General features: G+C 43.7%; 1 protein-coding gene across 1 annotated transcript in view; it reads right to left on the reverse strand.

The window, feature by feature from the left end:
* The window catches only part of KIF27 (kinesin family member 27), a 39,822-nt gene that overhangs the window by 15,191 nt on the left and 11,728 nt on the right, over positions 1-12,903 (reverse strand). The window contains exon 5 of the mRNA XM_040091168.2: positions 4,535-4,678. Coding sequence (XP_039947102.1) covers positions 4,535-4,678 — 144 coding nt within the window. The remainder of the gene's footprint in view (positions 1-4,534; positions 4,679-12,903) is intronic.

Raw genomic sequence — 12,903 nt, forward strand, 5'->3', positions numbered from 1 at the left:
TCATTCCCACCGTGCAACTGTGTGCCCTGGGGAGGTGCTGAATACTCTCCCCTGAACCTGACCATATATAACTGGGGACTTGGGACCCTCCCTACCCCTGCATGGATCTGGAGGGGACCACTGCTTTTGACCGCAACTATCGCTTCAAGAGGACTGCAATCATCACTTGATAGGACTGCAACTGCAGGTTTGTGGGTCCAAGCCAGATTTAACATGTATCGTTAGATTTATTTTAACCTTTCTATTGTAACTCTGACCTGAAATCTCTCTCAAGGTAATTGTGCGGGTTTCATTTTTCCCACTGGTTTATTTTCAAACCACCACACCCAATTTCATCACATTAGCCTATCTAGGCATCTAGTGAGAAGTGGATGACATAATTAGGAGCTTATACTTGCTTTAGATGTGTGTTTATGGAGAAATAAAATGAGAATTAAACAAACATTTTCAAATTAAACTGGTCTAAGTCTTATTAATTAAAAATGTATATGGGCTTCCTCTTCCACTTCAAACAGCTATACTTTAAAGAATACTTGTATTAATGAACTAAATGTATACAGGATCCCAGAATCACTTGCTGTTTTTTTCTTCCACCTAGCCTCAGGTTTGTTGATAATGCTAGTTTGGAGACCTTATCTGCTTCTGTTACAGCATTCTCCATAAATTGTTAAAAATATATATGCTATCTAAACTGATTCATCTACAAGGCCAAAATCATATCCATTTTCAACTCACTCTATTGTTTTTGATTCGTTTTGAACTATGGTTAAAAACTGGCCTAGCAACAACAAGGAAGTTGAAAAATAGCTCATTATACAGTCTGCATTCTTCTACTTCAAGTACACACTTTTATTCATTCTTCATGTTGTTGTCCTAGACTGAAAGCTCCTTCCAAACACAAATACACAACACCTTACAAGTTGACAACTTCTTTTTGGAAGAAGTTATAGTCAACTGATCCACCATGAAGCTATTTGTCCCTGATACAATTGCAAATACAACCCCACAGTGTAACACCCACTGCATAAATACATACGTCTATAAACGTCTATTACCTCCTACCTCATACCTGCTACTCTAAAAGTCCTTATCCTATCATGTATCATTGAATTACATATGCCTGTGAATACAAGACTTGACAGAAAGCACTTTTTTCATTATCCTACATATACTGTATGTTTTAAAATAGAAGTGGCAGTTTAATTAACTAAATGCCAAAATAGTGCCTGAAAGCTCTCAAGCTTCCTTCCTGTGTCTGATACTGAAATAACCATCTATCTACACAGTTGCACCTACCTTGTATCCTCCAAAATTTATATAAGCATCATCACAGTATAAGTTGACGCTATGGTGTGCAGGCTAAAAAAAAATCTAGCCAGAAGTGACAGAAAAGAAAGGAAGTGACAGAAAAAAGAAAAAGTTATGACTATTTTACCTACCTTTCATGTACTGACTATCTCCAAGCCATCAGCAAAGAAAAGGAAAAAGGAGAAAAAGTGTAATAAGGAGAAGAGCACTAGCTATCCATGTTTATGCTTTTTTCTTTTAAAAATCCATATAATAACTTATCTATTATCCACATATCAGGCAACACTGGCAGAATATTAACTATTCTATTTGCAGTCTTCTCAACTTTGAAATGTTATGCACATACTAGCCACCATAATTTCATCAGCAATCTCAAGATCTACAGAAGGAAAGAGGCAAGAAGCCTCTTTGTTACTACCTCACTTTCCATTGTGTCACTCAGTTTTCTCTAATGGTAAATGATCAGAAAGTTAGGATGGAATTCTGTCTTATAAAGTCAAAAGGGGTTAATACTCTAATTCTTAATAAAGCTATAAAAGAATAAGTTTCTATATAACTTTTCAATGAAAGCATTCTATAGGATCAGTATAGTCTTTTTTAAATTCTAAAGAATCTTTCAAAGTCTTTCAAATCCTAATCTGTTAATTGTGCTGAAACTCCTTAACAATGACACAAACCTGGGGAGAAGGTTTTATGTTACGCTTCACGAAGCACGGAGAGCATGACTAGTTCACTTCAAGTTATGCACGAGGCTTCTGGCACAGCTAGGTTCATATACAGTCTCCAGGAATCAATTTACGGTGATACATCCACTAGATGAACCCAACTCAATTCAGTGAAACAGCTATAATTGAAACAAAATGTCCCTAATATTGACCAGCATCATGAGTTGGCAGAGGTTTTTAGTTATGGAGAAATGTGGAATGTATTTCCCGGTCAGGACTGGGAATTGCTTTAGAAAGGACAGGGACCTATCAGAAGGCTAGTTTGGGATATTGGCATCTGTTTTGACCACTGAGAATGTCAATTGCAACTTTGGGAAGCACCCATATAAAAACCCTGATTTGCTGCAGGTCTGCCTCTCTTTTCCTTTGGCCAGAGAGAGAAAGGTAACATCGTGTGGCAGCCAGAGGTCGGCTGGGCTCTGCTGACCCGGGCCAGAGGAGCGGCCCTGGCCGGGCTGTGCCTCCGGGCCCAGCTGCTGCCAGCAAGGGGGAACAGGCAGGCTCTGCCGGCCGAGCCCCTGATACCAGCTACAGGCCTGCCTGGGCCAGGGCCCGCCCCGATTTAAACTGAGGGGTGGGCAAAAAAGGCATTTATGAGCCTGACTGGGTTTTTTTGATTCTGGACTGCCCGGGTCCTCTGATCTCTAATCTTTCTGTTGTGAGTTCTTCCCCCCCCTCACCAGCGTGGCCTTGAAAACCTTAATACCAGGAGCTGCAGTGAGAGAGAAAAAGACTCTGGGCAGATTTAACACTTTCCTGGCAACATGAAGCTTCCAGGGCCTAACCCTTCCCTGAGAGAGAAAAGAAGGGACAGAGTGAACATAAAGAAGAAACAGCATGAAGTCAGTGGAGCGAGAGTGAAAAGACTGTTATTGGGACAGGGAGTTGAGGAGTATGTCATCCTTACTGAGCCATGGAAATGAACTCTAAATTTAGATTATCCTTTTAAATCATGGAAAGATATACATTTGGGGAGAAGATTGTTTAGATTTGTGTGTGGATTTGAGCAAAGATGTTTGTGATGGACTAAGTGATATTAATCCCATGAGATGCTTGCACAGAGATAAAGTTAGAGAAGTCCTCTGAGCTAGTGAAAAAGTGAGAAGATGTCTCTGTGCCTTGAGATGAAGAATCCTTTCCCTTTGGAGTTATTAATCTTTAAAAGCTGACACCCCAATATGCAAAAGTCTAAGACCCATGACCCATAAGCAGCTTGGGAAACTGCTACTGGGAGGGGTCACTGTTGTGGGTTAAGTTTAGTTTTGGGGGGGGGGGGTTTCCTTTCCCTATAGAATTTTCCCCCTCCATAAGTTGCTAAGAGACTAAATACTGATGCATGAAGGGTAGTTGACCCACACAAAAGAAGTGGTGAGGACGGTCGATCACTTAGTTTGGCGGGGAGGGAAAGGCTCAGGGTTTCCAGGAGCTGAGGGTGGTTCCTTCCACTCTTGGTTTGGGAGAGGACAGTCGGGTGATGGCTGGCTGCGTGAGGAGTCCACTGTTAACGGAGGGTCCGGTCCTGGGAATTCTACCACCAGCCATCATCTGCTGCAGTGCCCAGGAATTTGGAGCTCCTTGCCTGCCCTGCTGGAGCTGGGCCAGCCCTGCCCAGCCGTCACAGCTTCTTCAGCACTGCTCATTCTGCCTCCTGGACACACCCCCCCACCTTTTCCTGCCAGGACACCCCCCTGCCGTTCCATCCACCATTCGAGCTTGGTGTTCTTGGGGTCCCAAGGGATCAGACTGCCCCAGGCTTTGTTAAACAAATCCCCTCAAGGTTCCTGGTTCGGTTTATTATTAATGCTGTAGTTGTTGTTGTTTGTTTACCTTGTTATACTTACTAGTAAAGAACTGTTATTCCTTTCCCCATAGCTCCGACTGAACAGCCTTTTTAATCCTCTAAATTTTAATAACTTGGAGGGAAGGAATTGGAATTCCTCATTCCTAGAGAGGCCCCGCCTCTCCCTAGCAGATACCTGTCTTTTCAAACTGAGAGAAAAGCAGGTTTCCCTGGGTGACTGTCTTTGTGACAGTTAAAATCCACAAGAGAACTGTTCTAGGTTGTCACTGGGATCCATGACTCTAAGAGAGACTCCTCAAGATTGGTGAACAAGTATTTTCAAATGGTGAAACTGAAAATGACAGGTTTTGTCTTTTCATGTTGTTTTGTAGGAAAGTTAACAGTTTGTAAGGGGAGGGAAGAGTGTTTTTAGAGTTTCATTCTGTTTTGTTTTAGTTTTTTTCCAACTTTCTTTTTTCCATTCTTTTAGTGTATGTTAATTTTTAAGCTTGAGCCTGCTTTGCTTTTCTCCTTATCTTTCTCCCACAAAAAGAGAATAAATATTAGGACCATTACACTAAATTTGGCAAGCAAAATTTGGTGAATGTGAAATCACTACAAACAGCAATTAATTAAAAAAAAATCTGAGGGACCTGTTGAATGCATTCACATGGTAGAAGGATGGTTCAATACAGATCAATGTGTACCAGTGGAAAAATACCTGTAATCTTTGTATTTCTTGAGCCTCCTTTAAAAATTCCTTTTGTTCTTTCTTTTCCTGCAGTAACATCTTTATCTGATTCTGCAGTATCTGCACTTCATGATTCTTCTGACTAAATAGTTCTTCATCCATAACTAGTACCTGCTAGATAATAAAAGAAAAGTTCAGCTGGGCAAAAGGACATTAATATTCCTACAACTGGAATACGAATCAAAATAAAACCTCACTTGTTGATAAAAAACATGACCATAACTGCAAAGTCTTGAGATATGTATAGCAAATTATCTAAGTGGCTACCTGCAGTTTCTAGCACATATTTCCTTACTTCTGTTTTCATGTATTGATTTTGTTCTGACAAGTTTCATTCTTCTAAAGGAGATAATGTACTCACAACCAAACTTAATTTATTGAAGTATATATTAAATTCAGTTATTCTCTTTAGTATGCTGTTATGTGTAGCAACAAGATCACACAGCATTTCTGATTAATACACTTCTCAAATGAAAACAATAAGAACAGTTGTCCTCAATCTGCAGCTTGGATAACAGGTTAAAGAAAGCATAAGAATGCTTCTTCATATGTTCTTGGGAATGACCTGATACTTATTGATAAAGACTTCCAAATGTTGTTACTCTTCCAGAAAGCCTGCAGAAGCCAAATACAAAGTATAGAAACATTACGTCAACCCACAAACCTTCTCATTCCTGCTTTTCGTATTTTTTTCTCTCCAAGAGTCCTGGTGGTGGACATAGGAACGAGTTTGGGTGTTAGCTACAGCCAGTCCACTATGCCAGCATTTTAGTATCATGTAAGACAGCATTATTCAGACAATAACAGCTGCTAGCAAAGAAATGTGCTTGTACAGAAAAAATAGATCCACTACTAGTTATTAAAGCTGTCCATATGCAAACCCTACTCTAGAATCTGTAGCATCTCATTTATTTTAGCCTTTCTCTAACCATCTTTTCTTGGCTGTAGATGGCATACTCACCTGGGGAAGGGAGTTTAAGCTAAGTTAAGTTTAAGCTCAGCTTTTATGCTGTTTTGAACCTGGGAAACAGAGGTTTAAAACAAGCCACAGAGGAAAAACAAGAAGGAAGAAAAAAAGCTGTGATTTAGATTGCTTGAGAACAAAGAAAAGACAAAATTTGTTTATGCAATTGCCTGATAACAATCAATAGTTTTATCTGTTTGGTTGCAAACTAAAAATGGGTTGATGCCACAAAATTCTAATTTATTGGAGCACTGCCTCCTTCCACACATGATAAGCTCAAATTAGTTTCTCTGAGGTGTTCATCTGGCATTAGAACTTCACTCAGTTTCCAATTAGTGTACAGTTGTTTTAAGTAATAAAATTAATTTTGATTTTATTTTAACTGTACAATAATGTGCATTTCTTTTCTTTTGATGTTCACAGCCAACATTTACACATCCAATATATGTACTTCCTAAATGTATATGGGGATGTTTCCAAGAAAGAATTATTTATTTGATCATGTGTCAGTTCTGTTAGGAGACATGCTCTCAGAAGGCTGAGAGCTCTTCTCCCCACAGGTCATCTCTAGGACTATTATCTGCTGTGAGAGAAACAGTTAATCAGCACTACCAATATGACAGGATCCTCATGGGACATCTGAATGCTAAGACTCCCAGAGGTTGTTTGGAAATATTCACCTCATTTGGAAAACCATAAAAAGTATTGTCGCTGTGTCTTCTCAGAGCAGTGGCTCCGTTCACCCAGGCTAGCTCTGACACTGGATTTTGGGGACCAGAGGAACATTCCCCAACTGATTGCAGTGTCAGAGCTAGCCTGGGTGAACAGAGCCACTGCTCCGAGAAGGCACGGCGACAGGTTGGCACCACAAACATGAGGCCAGTCAGGCTTGGTGCTCGCTGTGGAGGCCCCTGAGACACTCGACCCCACAAAGAGAGACTTCAATTTCCTTTGGACTTACAAAATTCCATTGGACTGCTGCATCAAGTCTCCTGACTGGCAAGCTTCTCCCAGTGGGAGCAGATCCCTTTCTGGTAGGTGGCGCTCCTGTGAGGCGAAGGTGATAGCTCTTTCCACACCAAAAGAGTCACCTTCTGTTGGAGGACAGCAACTGGGAAGTTTTTTACGTTGCCACACCAGATTTCCCATCAGGGAATCTCTGTAGAAAACCTTTCATAGGCTATAGGCCTTCGGGGAATGGTTATCTACCTTTTTAGCCTTCAGGGCTAGCCTTCAGGGCTCCTTAGGAGCAAGGATTTGGCTGCGCACCCCTGGGAGTGGGGAGAAGGCTGTTCTCTCCCAGTTTGGATCCCGACTGTGGTTTTTTCTTTTATTTTCTTGGGTTTTTTCCCAGTTGCTGGCAGTGGGTGACACAGAATCTTAATATCTAAGCCACAATGGGTGCACAGCTTTCTGCGTCCCAGAAAGGAGTTTATTATCAAGTTGTGGGAACCCTTGAGGGTGGGGGGATTTGTTGTTCAAAGGGTCAGTTAAAAAGATTCATTAGGTGGTTCTTTCTTCACTTCCCCCACGTGTCTCCAGAATACATCCACAGTACCCAATTTTGGGATGCTGTCGGAAGCAAATTAGCTGAACTGGGCAGGTCTGGAGACACATCCACCGCAAATTTCATTTTTTGGACCTTGCAGATTTGATCTGCCTTACAAAAGCAAAATGAAGTGAAGAAACAGCCAGCTCCTGGTGAATCTGCCTGTTTCCACAGTTTCTGCCTCTCCCAACCCCAAAATACCTTCTTCCAGCTTGGGAATTCTGAGGAGAGCAACCTGCGAACAACCACAGGGAAGCCGCAGTCTCCCTGGCTCCCTCCAAATTCGTGATTCCCCCCGCCTGAGCAGTCCTGGCCAAACTGCCCGGGGATCTCCTTCACCCCCGAACCTCCCAACTCCCCCAGTTAATAAATCTCGCATTCATTTTAGTTTTGTGGAGGGTTCAAATGCCCAAAGTCCCCAGCTGAGTGATCCCCGAGTTTGTTTCAGTTTGGCAGGGGATCCACAAGATGGCCAATGTCGTGTGGCATAAATCTACTCCATGTGGCTCCGTCCTAAGGCAGAAGCCACATGGCATCTTTTTCATCTTGCCCTCCTTCTTCTCAGAATCCCTTTCCTAACCCAACCAACCCCTTCCTCTTCCCAAACCTCTCCTTCCCTTCGGTGAGCCTCTGGCACCACCTCCTCCTCTGACTACACCCTCAATCCTCAAAGCTCCACCCTCCAACTCTGCCCCTTGTCAATCATGCCTCCAGCTACTCCCTGCTTCTGGTTCCCGTGGTTTCCCCGCCTCCACCTCCAGTTCCCATGTTCCAGAACTGGTTGGGGGGGAACCTAGAACCAGGATCCGATCCCTATTCTCTCTGCCGCACTGGTCACTTTCCAACAGTCAAAAAGTGGAGGTGTTGTCCATGGCAATTGGAACCCTTTCTCCCAACAAACCATTCGGGATCTGTGCAAAGCTCACAAGGAATTTGAACATGAAAGTGAATATATTCACAGCCTTTAAAAACCCGATTTAGCAGGAAGTGTGATGGTCCCTTTTGACCATCAGCAGCTTTTCTCATGCCTCGTGTCCTCAACAGAATTTCAGCTCTGGGAGGTGGCATGGAGAAAGCTGTTGAGAGATTTACTCCCTGGGCTTTGGCAAGATCCTGAAATAGCAGTTGATAACAACCCGCTGATCACTTTGGACCATCTGTGTGGTGAGAGGGAATGGGCTTCAGCACCCAAACAGGCTCAGGATATTCCCTAGGCAGTTTTCGAGCGCATCAAAGACGCTGCTTCAAAAGCATTTTTCTCACCGCAACCTCGCGGCCTTCTTGAACCCCACAGCAAAATAAGGCAATTACCATCAGAATCTCTCCTAAAATTTGCAGAAAGATTAACGAGAGCTATAGAATTGCAGGTGAAAAAGGAGGGAGCCCGGGAGGAGGTGCTGAAGAGATGGCTCTGGCAAACGTGAACAACCAGTATAAGGCAGCCATCTACAGCCTTCCCATGGAACCTCTTCCACCCCTGCAAGATATAATCCAGGTGTGCGCTAGGAAGGTTCCCTTTATGACTGCCCACTGAAGCCAGGGTTCAAGAAATGCACACAAGCCACTGCAAAGGGCCACCACTGAAGATGTCATGCCTGTGCCACCATTACCACTCCAGGGACATCCTTTGAGACCACCACAAAAGAGAAGATCAACGTGTCTCCTGTGTGATCAGGCTGGACATTAGGCATTTCAGTGCCCTTTAAAGACACTATTTCAGGACTTTAGGGACCATAGGGGCAGGGGGCCTCAAGGGGCCAAAGGGAATCAGTTAAAAAACGGAGGGGGGAGTGCCGGCCTGCCCAGCGCATCGGAGGGTGGGGAGAAAAACCCAAAAGACTCAAAAAATTACCACACTAAACCTGCTTTGACCAGTTCAGCTTTTCAGTAGAAATCACCGGACATGACCTTTTCAAACTGTGACGTAAGCAGACCCAGTCTAATCACTGAATGTCTCCAGGAGCTTTTCACGTTGCAGGTGACAGAGCCCTTGTACCTGAGTGATGCTGACTGGCATTTAGGTTCAATGTATCTGCAGATACCTGGTTCTTGGCAACGGCTTGACAGTAAGTATGTCATCCTTGGGGACAACAAGCACACCCCACAAGAGATCGAGATCCTTCCAGTTCTTGTCTCATCAGACCCTGAACAATTCATTCTCTGGCTGCGTTGTGTTTGCCCACGCTTTTTTCTGCCTAAGGGCAGAAAATAGCTTAGGCAATTCCAGCACCGGACCCATTTCTTGAGGAGGATATCATGAGGAACAGACACACTGAGGTTTGCACCACACAAGTCATTAGGAGGGACAAACCCAAAATATGGTGTGAGGTCCATCAGGGTGGGGAAGTCAAAAACATCAAAGGACTTTTGGACATGGGGGCAGATTTGATGATCATACCCAAATTTGATGATCATACCCAACTGGATGTGGCCGTCACATTGGGAACTGCAAAACGTGGCTGCGCACGTACAAGGTGTAGGGGGAATGCAATCGGCAAAACAATCAAAGAGTGTTGTGCAAATTGAGGGGCCAAACAGACAATTGGCTACATTGCATCCATTTGTTTTGGATTATCTGGAGCCCTTGTTGGGGAGAGACCTGATGGCCCAGTGGGGGTTCACAATTGGCATTCCAGATGCCCCCCTGGTTTTTCAGGCTTCGGCCACTGAAGAGCACCCTACCCAGAAGCTCAAGTGGAAAACTGATTCACCAGTCTGGGTAGAGCAGTGGCCGGTCAGTAAAGAAAAATTGAAGTTGGTTCAGGAGCTCGTGGATGAGCAGCTGGCTAAAGGCCACATTGTGAAGACCATGTCACCATGGAACTCTCCGGTCTTTGTTATCAAAAAGGCAAACAAAGGCAAGTGGCAGCTCCTCCACGATCCCTGTCAAATTAATAATGTCATTGAAGACATGGGTTCTCTCCAGCCAGGGATGCCATCCCAGCAATGCTTCCCCAAAATTGGAATTTGGCAATTATTGATATCAAAGGTTGTCTTTTCCAATTTCCTCTGCACCCTGACGATGCCCCACGTTTTGCCTTCTCGGTCCCAACCATCAACCAAGAAGCCCCAAGGAAGAAATACCACTGGAAATTTCATCCCCAGGGGTTGAAGAACTCACCATTTATCTTCCAGTGGTACATCTCTTCCCTGCTGTCCCCAGTGCGCGCAGCCATGGGAGAAGCCATGATCCTGCACTACATGGATGATGTGCTCATGTGTGCCCTGAATGATGACCTGCCATGCATTTGACCTGACAGTCGATTCTTTGGTTGCTGCACGGTTCGAGCTTCAAGGAGAAAAGATTCAAAGGTTGCCATCTTGGGACTACCTGGGTCTGGAGAATTTGTGGCAGACCATTGTGCCACAAAAATGGCTGTTAAAAATCACATCAAGACCTTGGCACCTGTCCAGCAGCTGTATGGGTCTTTGAATTGGGTAAGACCTTGGCTAGGTCTGACCACTGAAGACCTAGACCCCCTCTTTAATCTGTTAAAAGGGGGAGAGGACCCTCACCCAAGAGTCAAGAGCAGCTCTAGAAAAGGTGCAGGACTGTATGGCCACCAGACAGGCCAACAAATGTAGATCAGACTTGCCCTTTAAATTCATCATTCTGAGCCGACTGCCACACCTCCACAGAGTGATCTTACAGTGGGAGAGAGTGGACAAATCAGAAAAGGACCAAGGCTGTAGGGATCCCCTCTTGATAATAGAGTGGGTTTTCCACAGTCACCACTGGCCCAAAGGAATGACCAGGCCACAGGAACTGGTGGGAGTTGATCCGGAAGGCCGGGACCCGGATCTGGGAGTTGGCAGGATGTGATTTTGAGTGCATTCACATCCCAATTGAATTAAAATCGGTCCAAATTACCAAAGCAATATTGGAGCACTTGCTTCAAGAGAATGAAGCTCTGCAGTTTGCTCTGGATAGCTACACAGGTCAAATTTCTATTCATCGGCCTGCCCACAAATTATTTGGAGAAAAAATCCAATTCAATTTGTCCTTAAAAAGTGTTCAATTTGTCCTTAAAAAGTGTTCAGAGCAGGAGGCCCTTAAAGGCTCTAACTGTTTTTACGGACACATCAGGAGCATCCCACAAGTCAGTAATGATCCTCAGATCAGTGGTGGGAGGCTGATATTGCTGAGGTAGAAGGATCACCTCAGGTAGCTGAGTTGGCTGCAGTTGTTAGAGATTTGAAAAGTTTCCTGAACCATTCAATTTGGTTACAGATTTGGCATATGTAGCAGGTGAAGTATCCAGAGCTGAGCAAGTATCACAGGTCAGCACAATTTTGTTTTCTAGTTACGGAAAAATGTGAAATGTTTTTCCCTGCCCGGACCATGTAGTTTGGGAGGGGAAGACAGGGACCTATCAAAAAGCTGGCCGGGATATTGGCAGGTAGGTTGACCAAAGGGAGGTGTCGATGCAACTTCGGAAAGGACATTTAAAACTAATTTGCTGCTGATTGCTCTCTCTTGCTTTAGAAATCAGCCATGAGGTAACATTGTGGGCAGCGGGCGGCCCCGGGTCAGGTCTTGCTGCCCCTCTGGGCATCTGGGCCGGGTTCAGCTGGGCCTCTGAAAGCCACTGCTCAGACAGGGAGCAGCCTGGGCCAGCTGCGCCCCTTTCTCTTGCTTGCTACCAGGGAAACAAGGCGGCTGCAGTTTAGCTGTGTGGGCCATGTGCTCAGACCGTGGCAGAAAAGGCGAAAACATGGCCCAGCTTAATTGCCGCTGGCAGCAGAGAAAGAAAGCCTGCAGCTTCATAACAACTCCGAGCCGAGCCGCCTTAGATGAGACCGAGGGGTGGAAAAAAGGACATCTACTAGCTTCCTCTATCAGCACAGCTTTGCATTTTTCTTCAGCTCCTGCAGTCTCAGTGCTTCCACGTGGCTTTTTGTAGGCCTAAGCAAATTTAACCCTTCCCTAGCAACACAGAACTTTTCACAATTCTTCCTTGAGAGAAAGAAGAAAGAAAAACAGAAGATACATAGAAACAGACACCGCATGAAGTCAGTTAGATTACAAGAACTAATAATATTGGAATAGGATTGAAGAAATGGACATTTTTAACCGGACTTTTCTAAAATAAATTATGGAGAAATGACCTGTTCTTTGCAGCATCTTAGTGTCATTGGGTAGAATGCTATTCTAAAAAGTTAAGGACTGATGTAATTGAGATTTATTTAAGAACTTTAAAGCCCCCGCTCCTGGGTTAAAAGGAAGTCTCAGCCTTTAAGACAAAGATAATTTTAGACTAAAAGAAGTATTTGTAAATAGTACCCCAAATACACTGAGAAGCTTTGCTGATAAAACATCACAGTCTGCAAAAACTCCGGGCAGCAGCAGATGTGTGACATTGAGAGCACTGGACTATTTTGTCTTGTGGCAAACATCTTCATAAACAATCTTAGAAAGACTCTTCTCCTAGAGTAATGAGTATTTATGTCTAAACAGTGAAACTGACTGAAAATCCTAAGTTGTGTCTTTCTGTGTTGTTCAATAAGAAAGTTAATAGTTCGTAAGAGGAAAGAAGTGTGTTTTAAAGTGTCATTCTGTTTTAGTTTAAGTTTTCTTTTTTTTCCTCAACTTTTTTTCCTTTCATTCTTTTAGTGTGTGTTAATAAAACTATTTTTGTCCATTTTTAAGCTTAAGCCTGCTTTAGTTTTTTCTCCTAATCTCTCCCTCCCACAAAAAGAGAATAAATGCTAAAACCCCTACAGCAAGCTATACTGAAAGAGGTCTCCAACATTGCACTGTTTAACTTGCTCTCAAAACTAGTAAATCTGGTCTCTCACCAAGAGCAACAATTTTATGTGATGCAC

The sequence above is a fragment of the Hirundo rustica genome, chromosome Z, assembly GCF_015227805.2.
Source record: "Hirundo rustica isolate bHirRus1 chromosome Z, bHirRus1.pri.v3, whole genome shotgun sequence".
NCBI lineage: Eukaryota > Metazoa > Chordata > Aves > Passeriformes > Hirundinidae > Hirundo > Hirundo rustica.